Below are 17695 nucleotides of genomic sequence, written 5' to 3'. Positions count from 1 at the left end.
ATCCTGTTCAGACTATAACAGTGATGACCAGCAATTTGGCTAACAGTCCTCTGTGGGGCTGGCACTGTGGTGTAACAGGTAAAGCTGCCCCCTGCAGTGCCGGCATTCCCATATGGGTGCCAGTTCAAGTCCGGGCTGCTCCACCTCCAATCCAGCTCTCTGCTATGACCTAGGAAAGCAGTACAAGATGGCCCAAGTCCTTGGGCCCCTGCACTCATCTGGAAGACCCGGAAGAAGCTCCTGGCTCCTGGCTTGGGATTGGTGCAGCTCCAGCTGTTGTGGCCAATTGGGGAGTAAACCAGTGGATGAAAGACCTCTCTATCTCGCTCTCTCCTCTCTCTGTGTAACTCTGACTTTAAAATAAATAAATAAATCTTTAAAAGAAAGAAAGAAAGAAAGGAAGGAAGAAAGAAAGAAAGAAAGAAAGGCTTGAGATAAAAAAAAAAAAAAAGAGTCCTCTGTGAGAGTGCCAAAGGTGATGGGAAGTGCTATTTCTCTAGATCCTCACCATTTCCATCACTGAATCCCACTGTCTTTATTCCTCTTGTTTGGCCGTCAGCCCTTTTCTCTCTTGCCCTCAAACTTGCGTGGTGAGATAGTACTCTAGGGGCTCTGCCGGCTCAGGAGGGCTCAGTCCCCATGGATGCCCACCCTGTGTAGGTGAGAGAGGAGCAGGTGGGAGGATCGCACCTGGAAAGAGGGGATCCCAGGACAGCCATCCAAGGACCAGGGAATTCACGCCTTGGGAGTGCCCATCTGGCCCAGGTGTCGTGAGGCCTGGTGCCCTGCATAGGTGGATAGTGTGGCCACCATAGGAATGCTAGCAGTGGTCAGCTCTATCCCAGCATGGAGGCTGGAGAGAGCAACTGCCCAGCCTCACCACCTCGGCTCCATATCTGCAGGCATAAAGTTAATGAAGTGGATGGCAGGCACAGACATGCCGGCAGGTCGCTGCAACGCCCAAGTTTACAGCGCATGAGTAGCTGTAAGGGAATTCCTGTGTATGGCCGCTGAGGGCAGGATGAAAAACATCCCACCCTGTCCAGGCATTGGTTTCCTGTTGCAGCGGCAACAAAGGATCGCAAACTTAGTTTATTCTGTCCCAGTACTGGAGGTTGGAAGCCTGACACGGGTTCTGTGGGCAACAGTGCTGGCAGGGCTGTCTTCCTTTCTGGAGGCCCATGGGGGAACGTCCACTTCCACACTTGCTGGCTTCGGGGGGCTGCCCACTGCCATGTCTCACAGCCCCTTCCTTCATCTCCAGGGTTAGCAACCTGCGTCTCATTGAGCCCTGTTCTAGTGGTCGCATCTCTCTTTGAGTCTCTGTCTTCTGATTCCCTCTTCCACTTTTATGGATGCCAGGGATGACAATAGGCCCACCTGGATATGCTGGGAGGACCTATTTTAAGGACCACTGGTTATCAGCGTTAATTGCAGTTGCAACCTTCACCTCCCTTTGCTATGGAAGCTATCACAGGCACAGGTTCTGGCGAGGAGGCGTGGGCTTGGCTGAGGGCTGGCAGTGCGGGGGAGGGGGCGGTCTGTGATTCCTCTCGCGCTCAGCACACAGGGAGCTGCGGGAGGAGACCTGCTGTTCACTGGGCGTCCCCGTGTGCCAGGCAGGGCAGGGGCTCTGCGGGCTCTCTCGTTTCATCCCCCCACGCAGTCCCTAACTTGCAAGAGGCAATGCTGCCTTAGGAGGGTGGTGGTGATTACCCACAGTCACAGCGCCAGTATCTGTGGGGCTCGGGCCCCCTCGTGCCGCCCTCTGTCGCCCCTGGCTCCCTCCCGAATGGCCCCGGGGACCACCCTGTGGACACGAGGGACAAAAGCCCAATGAGAAGTCACCTTCTGAACTTGACACTAAGGAGGGTGACTTGAAATCAGGCCGAGCAGCGGCCAGCGGCAGTGACTCACCCGCGGCAGAGCCGGTGGGGGTCTGCAGCGGTGGGCCCGCGTTGTTAGCCAGAGGAGCGGCCTTGGGGTATTTTAGATGGAGCCCCAGGAGCCGCGGGGAAGGGGGACAAGAGTGACCGCGTGGGGGACGTCCGCGTGGAAGTGCCCGCTGAGCTCGCTGGTCCGAGAGGCTGGTGGGCGCACAGCGGGCGAGCGGGTGCTGCCCCCGGGCGGCGACACGCACCGAGGCCCGCTCCCTCCCAGACCCCGGCTCCTAACCCCGGCGGGGGGCCGCCGGCCACGACCCGGGCGCCTCGCGAAGACGCTTGCCGCGGTCCGGGGCGTCCCGGGCGCCTCCGGACAGCGGCGCGGCCCTGCCCGCGACACCGGCGCTGCCGCCCGAGGAAGCCGCTGCGCGCGGGCCCCTTTGTCCCGCATGGCCGGAGCCCCGCCGCGTGACCTCCGCGGACGCCGCCGGCCAAGGCCGCGTTTCTCCCGTTCCAGGCCTCGGAGCGGACCCTGTGCGGGCGGAGCGGTCCGGGGGAAGACCGAGCGAGTGCGAGCGGGAAAGGCTGTGGGTGCTCCATAGCGAAAGGGAGACTGCGCGGTACCGCCTGCTGCGTGTGTTTGCTCGTGTGTGTGTGCATATGTGCGCGTGTGTGTAGCCAGAGAATTAAACTATCCCAGAACAGTTTTCAACTGCTTTGCCTTTTCCCAGGTGTCCGTGGCCGCACTGCACAAGTCTGTGACGAGTAACCGCCCTCCTCACGCACACAGTTGCCGTGCGTGGGGAGGGATCCGAGTCGCCGTGGGTCAGGTTTCCGGCCTCGTTAGCTACAGCGGTGCTGGCTTTAAAACGATGACGCAGGTGCTACCTGCGGCCACCAGGGGGCGCGCGGGCGCCACTGGAAAGCCCGCGGCTTCTCCCGCACCGCTGAAGGCCGGGTCAGCCTCGGAGCCAGCACGGCTGTTGACGCGGGGCAATCTGCTGCGAGCATTCGTCCGTAGAGTTCTTGGGGAAATGGCCGATGGCTCACGCTCACGTCGTGACTTGATCCATCCTCTGCTGGTGCGTGTGCGCGCGTGGAATCCAAGCTGGGTCAGCCAACTGGTGTTTCGCGTAGATTCATGATACCCACGAGGAGCAGGCGTGTGTGCATGTGTGCTGGGGTGCACACTTGTCCTCTCCTATCAGCGTGGCTCCTGAGCGCCCCCTGGGCCGAGTGGCCACACTCAGCGCTGGCCCTGCGGGGCCTGCCCCAGCTCGGAGCTTGAACTTGGAAACTCCAAGTTAGAAAAAGCGTGCGTCGGAAATCCGGGGTCTAGGCAACGCTGACTTCAGGGCACCCAGGATCAGCCAGCGGGTGCAGAACAGGTCCCCAGCTTTTCCGCGTCTGCCCGCGCGGTCTGGCCGAGCGCTGTGCACCGGCCTTTGCGACGCGGACCTTGGGCGTGGGTGCTGCGGTGCGGGGCCACTTGGGGTGCGGCTCGTGTGGCTGAGCGGTGGGCGGGGAGAGCCCGCGCTTACTGCTGTTCTCACTCCCTCGGTGCCTGCCTGCGGGGCCGGGGCTGGGCCGGCTGAAGCTCGGACCGGGGACTCAGCCCAGGTTTCCCTCGTGGGCGACAGGCACCCACCTCCAGGGCCCCAGATCGGCCCTGCGGGAAGCCCCATCGGGAGCTGGAGGTGACACTCAGGTGTGGGCACTCCAACAGGCCCACAGGTGTCATTGACATCCAACCCCAGGCCCGCCGCCCGCCGCGGGGACTGAAGACCCAGTCCTAGGGGTTCACGGTGGCTGCCGGCTGCTGCGTGGGACAGCGCGGGTCCAAGCGGCCACACCTGGGCGGCGCGCGCTGCTGCCCCGAGTTTCTAGTGTGCCCCCCACCCTTCGGGGGTTCAACCAAGATTGTAACTGGGAGAAGCAGCCCAACTCCTCGTCCCTGGGGGCACGGTCCCCCCTTGTGACCTGGCTGGAGGTGTCCGTCCCGGCGCCCGGGGCTCCGCCTGCGGCTCCCGCGCTCCAGGCCCGGCCCCGGCGGTCGGAGCGCTCGGGCAGCCTCGCATCCCAGGTCCGAGCCGCGCGGCCGCCTGCAGGCTCCTGTGAGCCCGAGGACTGGCTCAGGCGCGTCTGCCGAAGGCCGCAGCTCATCGCCGGGTTACCCCTGCTTACTCGATTTAGGTTCCTTTTCTGACTCTTGCTTTCTGTATCTTACGCTAATTGAAATTGGTCCATCCGAGTCGAGGGCAGATTCTCCAAGGATAGCCTTCCGGCATGGGTCTCCATTTCACACAGCCCACCCCGCTCCGGGCTCCGCCCCCGCCACGAGCTCCGCCCCCGCCACGAGCTCCGCCCACGGCGCCCAACGGCCAGTGCTCGTGCTCCGCCCCCCCGCCGCGGACTCCGCCCCCCGCCACAAGCTCCGCCCACGGCACCCAACGGCCAGTGCTCGGGCTCCGCCCACGCCGCGCGTTGGCCAGAGGTCTGGCGAGGCCCCTAGGGTCCCGGGCGCCGCCGACGGCTACGACGCGGACTCAGGTGGGTCGGGGAGCCCACCGCCCGTGGAGGTGAGCAGCGGCTGAGGCTGACGAGAGGGCAGTGTGGCTGCGCCGGCCGGCCGCGGGGAGCGGGGTCAGGCGCGCGGCCGGCCGCTGCGAGGGAGGGGCCTCGCGGAGACGGTTGAGGCCAGCGCGAGGGTCCGGTGCAACCGACGGAATCCGAAGGAAGCGGAGACGGAGGCTGTTGGGCCGAGGGGCGGCCAGCGGCTGAGGGGCGAGCGGGAGTGGCAGACCCCGAGGTGAGGGCTCGAGACTCCTGGAAGCCGCGCCCCGCGGGAACGCAGACGGGAAGCGGAGGGGAGTGGGGCAGAGGGGAGGGGAGTGCAGCGGAGGGGAGTGGGGCAGAGGGGAGGGGAGTGCAGCGGAGGGGAGTGGGGCGAGGGGAGTGGATTGGGGCGAGGGGAGGGGAGAGGAGGGGAGGCTCTAGGCTTCAGCCGCTGGGCTGAGGGGCGGGCGGAGCAGGTGCCAGGGGCAGGCTGGGGAGGGTGGTCGCGGAGAGCAGGTGAACCGGTAAGTCGGAAAGTCGTCTGGCCTCGGTGGGCGAGGGAGGAGTTAGGACAGGGAAGTGTGGTCCTGAGAGAAAAACAGCCCTGGGGTCTCATTGAGCATCCTTGGAAGCATCAGATCCCCCTGGGGCAGCGGCCTGGTCCTCGGGTTCCGGGTTCCGGAGCTTTCCGGTTGATGGACAGTGGGTCCCTTCGAGAAGCCAGGGCTGGTATTTGCCGCTGGTGTGCTTACAGGGTGGGGGGAAGTACTGAGAAGTGAAGCTTGAGAAAGGTGGCGATTCTGAACAGAAAGATATCGTCCAGTTTCTTCTACCAAAAAAAAAAAAAAAAAAGCCTCTGAGGTTCACGTTGTGGGGAGCAACTCGGACTAGACTAAGTTACTGGAATTAAGACTTATTCTATGCATCTGCTCTCCCACAATATGGCGCTGGGAGAGGAGGAAACAGCTTCTACACAGCTGCCTCCAGTTCAACCAATAAACTGTAGGACCTGCTCCTGATTGGAGGAGAGCAGCGTACTCGGCGTGTGGGCAGCCGAGTTGGGATTGGTGGAAGAGGACTATAAAGGAGGAGAGAGACAACAGGCACCAGGCACATCTAACGGGAACACCTGAGGAACACCTGTGCAGCCCCCGAGAGAGCCTGCCGGCGGTGTGCCGCTCCCCCGCAGAAGTGGGGAAAGTGGCAGGGGGAACCGCCCTTCCACGGAGGTGGGAGGGACGGTAGCCAACCCAGGAAGGACCAGCAGCAAACCCGGGGAGGGCCGAGCAGACAAAAGAACAGCGCAGGGTCCTGTGTCATTCCTCCACGAAGACGGGGAGCGACACACGTGACCGGCGATTTTGCTCCCAGGTGTCTACTCAACTGAAGCCAAACAGCCACTCAAAAACTCCTACGTGGATGCGCACAGCGGCTTTATTCACAATAGCCAGAAAGTGGAGACAGCCCACACACCTCTCAGGTGAGGAGCAGAGGCATAAACAAAACGTGGTCCCTTCACACAGAGGAGTACCACTCAGCCATGAAAAGGCACGAAGCCTTTTGGGTCCGTGCCGTGGTATGGTGAACCCTGACCCGCAGTGGCAGAGCCTGTATTGCGTGATCCGTTCACGTGGGACATCGGGAGTGACAAAGCCAGAGAGAGCAGCAGTGGTGGCCGGGGACGGGGTGGGGAGAGTTCAGTCGGATGCAGTGGGTACCGGGTTTGTTTCGAGGGGATAAAAGTGCTGTGGAATTTGGTAGTGGCAATGGTGGCACAGCTCGGTGGATGTGACCAGAACACACCACATTGCAGGTAAGTGGGCGAATGTTGTGGGTGTGAATCATTTCTCAATTTAAAAGACCTGCCAGGGTGATCTCCTATTCTCTCTCTCTCTCTCTCTCTCTCTCTCTCTCTCTCTCGACAGGCAGAGCTAGACAGAGAGAGAGAGACAAAGGTCTTTCTTCTGTTGGTTCACCCCCCCAAATGGCTGCTAAGGCCGAAGCCAGGAGCCAGGTGCTTCCTCCTGGTCTCCCATGCAGGTACAGGGCCCGAGCACTTGGGCCATCCTCCACTGCACTCCCGGGCTACAGCAGAGAGCTGGCCTGGAAGAGGAGCAACCGGGATTAGAACCTGGCACCCATATGGGATGCCGGCACCATAGGCGGAGGATTAGCCTAGTGAGCCGCAGTGCCTGCCCCCTTTTAAATGTTTTTATGAGTAATTCTGTGCCAACAACAGGGAGATGTGTCTGCTTCTAGGGGGGTGTAGGCAGGACACGGGCAGGGCAGGATTCGAAGAGGCTCAGGACCCAAGACAGCTGAGGAGCCGTGTCCCCCCCCCCCCCCCCCGGCCCGTTGCAGGAGGCGGTCTGCTCACTGGCGACCTGGAGGGGCTCGAGTATGCAGAGGACCTGCGTCCAGGAATCCCCCAGTGTTTGAGGAAACCAGCACGGGGCACAGAGGCACCAGCAGAGAATCTGACGTGGGAGAAAACATGAAATGGTCTGAGAAAGTAGACTTTGGATAAATGTGAGGCTATTACATCCATGTATAAAGGCAAAGCTAGGAATCGCGGGAATTGTTAAACATGCGAAAGTGTTGTCTCGGTGGGCATTTAGCCCAGCTGTTGAGACACGCACATCCCAGAGAGCCTGGGTTTGATGCACGGCCCTGGCTTCGGACCATAGCTCCCTGCTAGTGCAGACCCCGGGAGGCAGAGCGGTGACTCCAGTAGCTGGGTTCCTGCCACCTCTGTGAGACCCTGGGCGGGGTTCCTGGCTCCTGGTTTTGACCTTTGCTCAGCCTCAGCCATTGAGAGCCTGGGGGGAGTTGCCCAGAAGGTGCCAGTGCTCCTGCTCTCTCTCTCTCCCCATCTCTCTGGCACTCCAAAAAAAAAAAAAAAAAAAATCTTTTAAGTGTTAGTTGCTTTCCAATCTAATTTAGCATTTCAGTAACTCTTCCAAAAGCAGGTGAAAGTGATGTATGTAATGTGGCATTTTGCACACATACTCAGTGACAGCTTTTATTCCAAGTTAACCAGTGAAAACCCAGTTGAAGAATGAGATTCTCAGGACACCGGGCGCCCACACTGGGCTGCTGGGTGTAGAGAGAATGCGCACTGGAGGCAGCCAGATGACAAGCCTGCCGGCGTCCCCAGCCTGCTGCTTGCTGCCCCAGCCCTTCCCCCAGGTGAAGGCCGATCTTACCTGGCCGGGGAGCCCCCAGGCCATCACTGGCCGTGACCACTTGCAGTGCATGGGAGAGGCTTCCCTGGAGGAAGCCTGGGCGCCTGGGACCCTGAGACCTGCCTTAGCAAGGGCCCCTCCCGCCAGCCCGCCAGCCCGCCAGCGTCTGCTGCCAACAGTCTCCTCTCTGGCCCTCAGGATCGAGGGCAGCTGGAGGCCCGGGCCTGGGCTGAGCTCCCCAGAGGGACAGCTCCAGGCCAGAGCTCCCAGGGGAGGAAACGACTGCTTGGGAAGTCCCAAGACATGGGCACGATCCAGTCGGGAAACCCAGCTAAGCAGTGACCCCGGCCTCCTGGGGGCCTCACCCAGGCCACCTCTCTCTCCACAGGCTCTGCTTCTTGGGGCTTTATCATTGTGTGGTGGAGCTTGGGGCAGGGTTGACACATTTCAGCAGGATCTCAAGTTCCCGGTGGCCCTTCTGACAATGGTGCCCAGGTAACATGCACCAGGAGACCACGCACAGTCTGCCGTTCTGCCCTGCAGGACCGCTGTGAATCCCTTGTCCCTTGGGGTGACCTTGATACTTCTCTGAAGTCACTTTTCCATGTAACTGCAGAGGCGCCCCAAGTAGGACTGACTGCCTACTCGAGCTGAATCATGCACAGCCCCAGATCTGTGCCAGGAGGGTGCAGAGCCACACAAGAACGTGATCCATCTTGGGGGAGCATCCATTTTACTGACAGATTTGAAAGTGTCGTTCGCTAAGAACTATCTCCCCTCCACAAGGAACATGTAGAGGGATGAACAGGGCTGGGGGAAGGGCCACACCCCCACAGCTTCTTCCAGTGGAGTCCAAGGGCCCTCCTTTCAGCTCACTCACGACTTGCACAGATAGCTTTGGAAGGCCAGGGTGCTGCCATGGTCCCTACTGACCCGAACGCCTTGCAGAGAATCCCCGGGCACTTGGCCTGTCCCGTCCTCTGCTGAGTCAAGACCTCGAACTGGGCATGCCGAGCACACGGCAGCATGGGCTTCCTGCCCAGCTCGCACCTGCACGGGGTCCACAGCTGGTCGGTCCCACACACCAGGATGTCAGGGTCCTTGGCCCTCAGAGCGGGCCTTGTCTTCCATTGGCAGGGAGGGGAGGCATCGGATATGGATGCTCTCAGCTCTGCTGCAATGCACATCACTGTAGACTGGGACCTCCCTGCCGTACCAGAACCTGTGCCCCTTGCATATGTGCAACTGTGTTCACTTTGAGCCTCTCCCTCCCTCCCTCCCTCCGTCTCCTCATCTCCCACCCCAGCCTCTGGGAACCATGACTCTAGTCTCAACTTCTATGAGATCAACCTTTCTGGAATCCCCACAGCAGTAACACTGGACAGCATTTGTCTTTCTGGGGTGATCTGCGTGCCAGCCAACTCCACTGGACCTTGCCACGGTGCACATGGATGCAGATAGCACGTGGGACCCAATCCATATATGCAGCTATGATTTTTGTTGATGAGAAGCATTCACAGAATGCTCAAGAAAATGACAACCGCCAGGCAGCCCAGCTCTCCCCTTCCCTTGCCCCCAGTGTGCCTACAGGAGGGTCACTTTTCTGCAGCAGACAGACGCCAGGGCCAGTGGCTAGGGCTGGCAGGATGCGGCTCATCGGCGGGCAGAACCCAGAGGAGCCTCCTGCGGATGCCCTGCAGGCCTTGGCTCTCCACAGAAGCTGTGGCTGAGGTCCCAGCCTCCTCGGGCTCACCTGCTGGGGCAGCTGCTGGCCCCATGGGATCCCCACCAGTACTGGCGCTGGGGCAGAGGTGGAGGCCACAGGCCTGGCTCAGGGACTGGGCTGGGATGAGGGCTTCTCGTGCAGCTGCTCAGGTAGGGGGGAGTCAAGCGTGCGGGCTCCATCGGACATTGGCTCTGGGGCCCTGCGGCAGCAGGGGTTGGGAGATGGGAAGGGTAGGCTCACTCTAGCCCTTCCTCCAGCCGGTGTGTGCAGGTGTGCTCCACAGGACAGCGAGGCTGTGACAGGAGGCTGCAGCTGGAGATGTGCCCTCCTCCCTGGCATGGACCTGCTCGGGGACATGCGCTGTGGCAGCCAGCCAGGACCCCACTGCATCGCCACTCCAGTACCTGGCAGCAAGCCCTGACCCGCCAGGTACTCTCGGGCTTCTGCATCCCGGGGAGGACCCAGGGGCTCCATGAGGGTGACCTCATTCCCCTTGGCTTCTTGGCAGGCGCGAAACCACCAGAGAACCCTCGCCAGCTCTGCCATGGGCCTCTCGCAGCCATCCCAGGAGATCCCTCAGGACTGGGTCGACAGGACATGGCAGCACGTAGCTACCGCATAAGACACAGCCCCGCGGCTCCCCCAGGTTCCTCCCGTAGGACAGGACCACTGCCATCATGAACAGGATCACCCCTAGGCTCCATAAGTCAGCCTTGAAAGTGTTGGCGCCCTCTTGCCAGAACACTTCTAGGGCACAATACTGTGGGGTTCCGTGAAACCTCCTCACCAGGCAGCCAGTAGTTGAAGCCAAGGTCTTCTATTGGATGTTCAAATGGGAACCCAACAATGGCTTGTTCAGGTCCTTACGCGCCTCGCGGTTCGCATGGCAGGAGTCTTCAGCCGACGGGTCTGGCTGAACAGGGACTTGGCTTCATCCTCCTGTGGGCGCCCTGTCCCATCGTGCGATTCCGGAGATCACCCCTGCATGTGGGCTCCAGCACCAGGAACACGTGCTTGGTCACGCGCCTCACCCTCAGGAGACTCTACAGCATGGCCATTCCTCTCTTCAGCTGCCACGAGCGGGAGGGCTTGCTGTGATTTCCCAGGAGCCATGTCCCAGCCACGGGCTTCCCAGTCACCACACGGGGAGCATCGGGCCAAAGCTACCCTGGCCGACGAGGGCAGGACGTGGTACCCGCCCTGAGCGTTACACGATGGGAAGCCTCAGGGCCTTCCCTCCTGGCATCCACCTAACCACTCTCTCTAAACCACTCTCTCTGAACTACTCTCTCAACGATGCTAGTTAATCAACTACCCTCACGAGGATACCTATAGATCAAAGGGATATCAAGGGTACTGACTGCCAGTGTGGCTCTCTACAGCACTAGCGATCCCATATACACTAACAATACTAAGCAGCAGGACTAAGTGCTACCTAAATAAAACGGGAAACTGCAAAGAAAAAAACCCACTCCATAACTACACTAATACTGAGAAATCTAACAGTGCTATTTAACTAAACATGAGGGGGAAGGGGAAAAAACCTGCCCAAAATGGGCAAAAAAAAAAAAAAAGTAGGTAGAAAAAAAATGGGAAAAAGAAAAAATAGACCAGAAACAATACCAACGAGCTTAAACAGTAGATCAGATGGGTCCAAGACACACAGGTCACCAAAAACAGCTCCTTGGGTAAGACAAAAAAGCTGGACCCAGTCTATGCAGCTTATGTAGGCTTGTGGAATGACATAACGGTAGCGGCGCCCTATGAAGTTGGAGCAAGACAAGGACTAACAGCCCTGGCAGGGACTTGCACGCATCTGTAATTCCTAACAGTGGGTTCTTAGGAAGTCAGCACAAGAAATGCTCGGATCACAGCAGCAGATAATCCACAGGCAGGGGCTTTCTCAAGAACCTTCCACTTATGTAAAAATGAAACAAAGGTTTTTACTTAGATTGTTGCTAGAGATTGATGTTTATTAAGAAATTAAAACCTGTAGGATGTTTCACTGGTCTTTTCATTTCTAGTTTAAAAAGTGATGACATTTGGCTTTTGAAGACCTAATGTTGACACTTGAAATATCCATTCCTTTTCCTTTAACCTCCAAATGATAGGTTTCAAAATGATGGAAGGAGGCGCCAAGTGCCACACAGCAAGAGAAATCAGGGACGGCTAGGAGACGGGGCCCAGAGGGGCTGTGGTGCCAACAGGGGGCCCGGGGGCCTGGGAGGGGAAGGCTCGGAGCTAGGGGACGAAGGCCATGGGAACACCTGCTGTGGCGCGGCCAGGCAGAGGGAACAGCAAGCGCGGCACCCCGAGCCAGGGACTCGGCACGGAGCCAGGGGAACCAGGAGACCAGGTTCCAGAGCTCACGGGTGGCCCGATGGCCAGATGGCCAACAGCCTTGCCTTGGGCAAAGGAAGCTTAGAAAATGTCTCAGGCAAGCCCTGGGGCAGTGGTTAGGATGCCCCTTGGATGCCCCCGTCCTGAGTCCGAGCCCCCAGGTTCAAGTCCTGGCTCTGCCCTCAATTCCAGTTCCTGCTCGTGCGCACGCTGGGAGGCAGCTGGTGATGGCTCAGTGGTTGGGTCCCTGCCACCCACATGGGAGACCTTCGTGGAGTTCCCAGCTCTTGGCCTCAGCCTGGCCCGGCCCTCACTGTTAGGAGCATTTGGGAGTGAACCAATAGATGAGAGATCTCTGTGTCTCTGCCTTTCAAATAAAGTGGAAACAAATGATAAAAACGTGAGCACCCTGCGTCTGTCACACCTGTCGGGCTGACCTCTCCTGCAGCGATGACTTTCTAGGCATTGATGTGGTGCCGACATCGTGCACCTGAGCTTGGCTGTGGGTAGTTTTTCTCTTTCCCTGTGGAAGAACAGACTTAGCAGTAGCCCTCTTCCCTCTGCACTGGCTCATCTCTGCCCTTGCGTGTTGTCACGTGGGGACGTTCCCTGGGGATGGTGGTGGCAGTGGGGGCTCTGGCTGCAGGAGGAGGGTTCCAGGCCTGGAGGAGGTTGGATTACCTGGTGGGGGGGGAGGGAGTGGGGTGGCTGGGGAGGGGTTTGAGCCCTGGGAGCAGGGGGAGCCGCATTTCTCCCATCATCTGGAAATGACCCCATCCACAGTGTCGATGAAAGCCTGAGCTGAGTCGCCCGCCTGCCTGGCCAGGTGTAATTTCTCCACTCAACATGTAACCTCGCTCTTTCCCTCCACCCACCCCAGTCCGAGCAACTGGGCACCCTCTCAGGCTCTGTCTGGAGAGGTGCCCATCCATCCTTACGGATGTCCCTTCCCTAATAAACCTTGCTATTTTACCTCCCACTACTCTGTCTCACACCTAAATTCTTTCTTGCGTGAAGACAAGAACCCTGTAATTTCTCCGGTAACACCTGTTCCCTCTTCCACTGCTTTCCCAGACGCACCAGCAGGGATCTGGATGGGAAGTAGAGCAGCTGGAACTTGAACCGGTGCCCATATGAGATGCTGGCACTGCAGGTGGAGGGTTAACCTTCTACACCACAGTGCTGGCCCCTGTGTATCGATTTTCTAATGTTCTAGAAACCCATATGGCTCGGGGAAGACAAGTGGGACCCCAGGGTACCTGGTGAGTTGGAGGGATGATGATGGGGCAGAAAAGCAGGTACTGCAGAGAAAAATATTTGCGCAATGCCTGGGGTCAGAAGTAGAAGCAAGGCTGAATTGCTGGAAGCAGGAGCACCTCCAAGGAGACGGGGAGGGGTTCCAAGCCTGCAGATGTCCCAGGAAAGAGAAAGCTCTGCCTTTTTTCCTGCAGAAGCCAACATGCAACCCAGACAAGGTTTACTGGGCTGATGCTGGAGTGCAAGGGAGACAGCAGGGTGGGAGGGGGTTCCACATGCTGCCTCCACGCAGGGAGCCGGGCAAGGGATTTTATCAGGTGGGGAGGGGTGGTGGTTCCCCTAGGCACACAGCGCTTTGATATGCCTGGGTCAGAGTTCTGGCTCATCCTCCTGAGTTTGCATCAGGGTTCTGCGCTGGTGCAGTTCCTTTTTTTTTTTTTTAAAGATTTCAAATAAAGACAGAGTTGCAGAGAGAGGCAGAGAGAAAGAGAGAGAGAGAGGTCTTCCATCCACTGGCTCACCCCCAGATGGCCACAACGGCTGCGCTGATCCGAAAGCAGGAGCCCGGAGCCCTCTCAGGGTCTCCCACATGGGTGCAGAGGCCCAAGGACCTGGGCCATCTTCTACTGCTTTCCCAGGCCACAGCAGAGAGCCAGATCAGAAGAGGAGCAGCCAAGACCAGAACATGGGATGCCAGTGCTTTTACCCACTGCACCACAGCGTCGGCCCCGGTGCAGTTCCTTCTTTTGCACTCCACACACTCAAAACAACAGTGTTGCTCACAACTGCCACCCCAGGAAGGTCCTAGATCCCCCATCCTGGGCTCTTCTGAGCAAGCACGCAGGTTGGGGAGGTTCCTAACTGGATAGTAGAGGGCCTTAGCTGTGAGGGGGTGGACATGCCTTGCTCCTGAGGTTTGGAGTGGAACGGGATGCATAGTGAGACCAGGAGACGGACACGTGGCAGGTCAGGAGGTACTCAGTTAGAGTCCTGTGTCTAGGCACTCTCACTTACCTGTTACCCGGCATGCGTCTCTATCTGAGACTGGATGGAATTCAGACTCTGTCCGTGCTGGGGCCTGAGGACAGAGATCAAGAGTGACCCTTTGAGGGACAGGTATCCGGCCCAGGGGTGAAGCTGCTGCTTGTGACACCTGCATCCCTATAGAGCCTGGTTCACATCCTGGCTCCTCCGTTTGTAATCCAGCTTCCTACTAATGCACACCCTGGGAGGCAGCAGTGATGGCTTGAGTACTTGAGTCCCTGCCACCCCTGGAGGAGACCCAGACGGGATTCCAGGTTCCTGGGTTTGGTATGGCCCAGCCCCCAGCTATTGTGGGCATTTGGAGAGGGAACCAGCAGATGAAAGATCTCCATCTTTCAAATAAAATGGAAATAAATAAATAAAAAGTTTTAGAAAGAGTGGATATATGGGGGCCAACGCTGTGGCATAGTGGTTAAAGCCACCGCCTGCAGTGCCAGCATCCCATATGGGTGCCAGTTCAAGTCCTGGCTACTCCACTTCCAATCCAGCTCTTTGCTATGGCCTGGGAAAGCGTTGGAAGGTGGACCAAGTCCTTGGGCCCCTGCACCCACATGTGAGATCCAGAGGAAGCTCCTGACTCCTGGCTTCAGATTGGTTCAGCTCTGGCCATTGCAGCCATTTGGGGAGTAAACCAGCAGATGGAAGACCGATCTCTCTCTCTCTCTCTCTCTCTCTCTCTCTCTCTCTCACTCTGCCTTTCAAATGAATAAATAAATCTTAAAAAAATATAAAAAGAGTGGACATATGACATGTACTCAGGTCCCTGCCTAGCGCAGGGTGAGTGTCCTGTAAGTCTCTTGTCTGGCTGTCATGCTGGTGTTACAGTTCCCTATATGACAAGCATATGGCCATGGGTCTTGTGCGTGGCTCATCTGCGGCAGGCCTGGTGGTCTGAATTCTCTGCAGGCCCCGGGCTCACCTGCAGTACAGAGGGCAGTGAGACCACTCTGAACCCTTGGTGAGGCAGGTGGCGGTTCTTGTTGGGGAGGGGAGGACTCTACACGACACCTGGAGAGGAGGCGCCGGTACCGTAGAGAGAGCAGGGTTTCTCCTGTTCTCCGCCGTGTGGGGCCCGCTCTGATGGGCCGTCCGCTCCTGAGCCTCACCAGGGCCCTCCTTAGAAGTCACCCAGGGGTTTGTGAAATCAGATCACGGAAAACCCCGAAAGGCAGGCAGTGGAGGTTTCCCCAACAGCAGGGGGCTCCAGGCACCCGTGTGATGCACGTGAGTGCTGGTTTCTTTACCGCCTTGCTTTGCTACGTGACTGCGCGCAGTGTGTGGGATGCAGGCTGGAGAATCTCGTACAGAAGAACTCTATGACCGTCGTCACAGGAGATGCTAATGAGAGACCAGAGCCACGACCCCAGCACCCAGTGTCCCCCGAGAATCTCCTCTTGTTGCTCTCACCCACGTTTATACGTACAAAATGCTTTACGTGCCCTCTGCTGATGACAATGGAAGGACGCTCGGTGCAGAGCCACAGTCACCTGCCATGGGCAAGCAGGCGTCTGCTCAGCCTGCCTGACCACCACGCTCTGTCACAGAGCCACAAGGCCATGCTGCCCACTGCTTGGGAAATCACTCCTTTCCTTGTGCGCAGTGACTAGTGCTGTAGAAACAAGCAAATTTTTTTTCCCCACCCTGAGATGCGGGTAGAGAAAGAAAGATGGATTTTCCATCTGCTGGGGGAGAAGCAACTTGAATGAATGAGAAAGAGAAGCCACCCAATTTCAGTGAAAAGCACTTAGGAGTTGGTAACTATTTAAGATTCATTGATTTATTTGAAAGAGAGAGAGAGAGAGAGAGAGAGAGAGAGAGAGAGAGAGAGAACGCTCCTGTTTGCTGGTTTATGCCCCAGATGGCTACAATGGCCAGTGCTGGGTCAGGACAGAGCCAGGAGCCAGGAACTTTGAGTCTCCTATGTGGGTGGCAGGGGTCCAAACACTTGGGCCATCTTCCACTGCGTTTTCCAGGTAATTAGCAGGGGGAGTGGAACAGACAGGACACAAAACTGGTGCCCATATGGGATGCTGGCATCACAGGTGGTGGCTTAACTCACTGCACCACAGTGCTGGTCCCAAGAGATGATCTTAGGCATGGTGCAGTAAAGATCAGATATGCGACTGTCATTCTGTGGTGGTTTCTGAATGTGAGAGGCTCACCCAAGTTCATGAAATCTGGAGAAAGGAAAGAATTGCTCAATCCCTGTAGTCCAGGGCACTCCAACCTGCTGTCACATCACCCATCCTGCGGGAACCCACACCATTCGATTTTTCACTCTAATACCTTGAAATTTTTAAATTTAATTTTATTTATTTGAGAAGCAGAGGGACAGAGAGACAGAAGATGGATACAGAGATCTCTGTATTGCGCCCAAATGCCTGCAACAGCTAGGGCTGGGCCAGGCCAAAGCCAGGAGCACAGAACTCAATCCAAGTTTTCCATGTGGGTGGCAGGGACCCAAGTCTTGGGACATTACCTGCCACCTTTCCAGGAGCCTTCACAGGATTGGAAATGTAGCAGCTGGGACTCAAGCCAGTCACTCCAAATGGGATGCTGACATCCCAAGTGAGGCTTTATCCCCCTGTGCCACAATACCCACCCCTGAGTATCTTTTATAATCACTGCCCAAAGGTTCCAGTCCTAACAACCTCACCTTGGAGCTTAGGTTCCAAAATTCAACATAGGAAGGCTGGGAGAACACAAGTATTCAGTCCATTGCCATAGGTACAGTTGATTACATAGAAATTAGACTTCAGTAGAATTTATTCAAGAAATACCAATATGTTTTTTGTACAGAATCTTTGAAATAAGAAATAAAATGAAGTTGGCTTTCTCAGTTCAGGTGGGCTGGTCCATCTGATGACAGGAGAGCCCTGTGACAGCCTTTGATTTTGAAATTAAAAAATTTTCAAGTTTATTTTTATTCTAAAGGAAAAGAGACAGAAAAGACAGATTTTTAAAAAATTTTTTTCATCAGAAGAAAATGACAGGAATAGAGAGAAATATTTTCCCTCTGCTGCTTAACTCCCCAAATGCCTACAATAGCCAGAGTTGGACCAGTCTGAAACCAAGAGCTAGGAACTCCATCCAAGTCACTCATGCATTTGGGCCATCATCTGCAGGAAGAGAGAACAGCCAGGACTCAAACCAGCACTCTGATATGGGATGTAGGCATCCCAAGCAGCCTCTTGACCCCAAGAACTGGAACCCTTGCCCTTAGAGAGAGAGTTCCCATCAGCTGATTCACTCCCCAATGCCCTTGATAGCTGACCTGGGCCGAGGACAAAGCAGGGAGCTGGGAATCCATCCAGGTCTCCCACTGGGTTGCAAAGACCCCACTGCTTGAGTGATCACCTGCTGCCTCCCAGGGTGCACAGAAACAGGAAGTTGGGATGGGAAGCAGAGCCGGGACTTGAACCAGGAGCTCTGATATGGGATGCGGGCATCCTAGGCATCATAACTGGGAGTAATGCACAGTGAGGGGGCAGCTGTGTTCCCACTCCCTGCAGGAAAACAGGCACACTACAGGGGTGAGGCGTGGGGGTGAGGGTGTTGGGGGTAGCCCCCAGCAGGCAGGGCTCGCCATGAGTCGCGATGCTCTCCTAGGAACCCAGGGTTGTGATTCCCACCTCGGCACTGATGGGAATATTAAGGGACCTTTTCTCCAAGCAGAAAACTCACTCTATAAATATTTTTTATTA

General features: G+C 57.3%; 1 protein-coding gene across 1 annotated transcript; it reads left to right on the top strand.

Annotated features, from left to right (window-relative positions):
* The first annotated feature begins 2755 nt into the window (after positions 1 to 2755).
* LOC149126291 (uncharacterized) lies at positions 2756 to 11355 on the top strand. The gene is made up of 6 exons (XM_089336191.1): positions 2756 to 2896; positions 3524 to 3591; positions 3874 to 4433; positions 5811 to 5919; positions 9608 to 9779; positions 9859 to 11355. The coding sequence occupies exons 1-6, from the start codon at positions 2756 to 2758 to the stop codon at positions 9970 to 9972; spliced, it is 1164 nt and encodes a 387-aa protein (XP_089192317.1). The 3' UTR covers positions 9973 to 11355.
* The last annotated feature ends 6340 nt before the right edge of the window (positions 11356 to 17695 follow it).

This window comes from Oryctolagus cuniculus, chromosome 6, assembly GCF_051225735.1.
Source record: "Oryctolagus cuniculus isolate XC-2025 breed Fujian yellow rabbit chromosome 6, ASM5122573v1, whole genome shotgun sequence".
NCBI lineage: Eukaryota > Metazoa > Chordata > Mammalia > Lagomorpha > Leporidae > Oryctolagus > Oryctolagus cuniculus.
The sequence above is the reverse complement of the archived record's forward strand: the minus strand, read 5'-3'. Positions and strand labels throughout refer to the sequence as shown.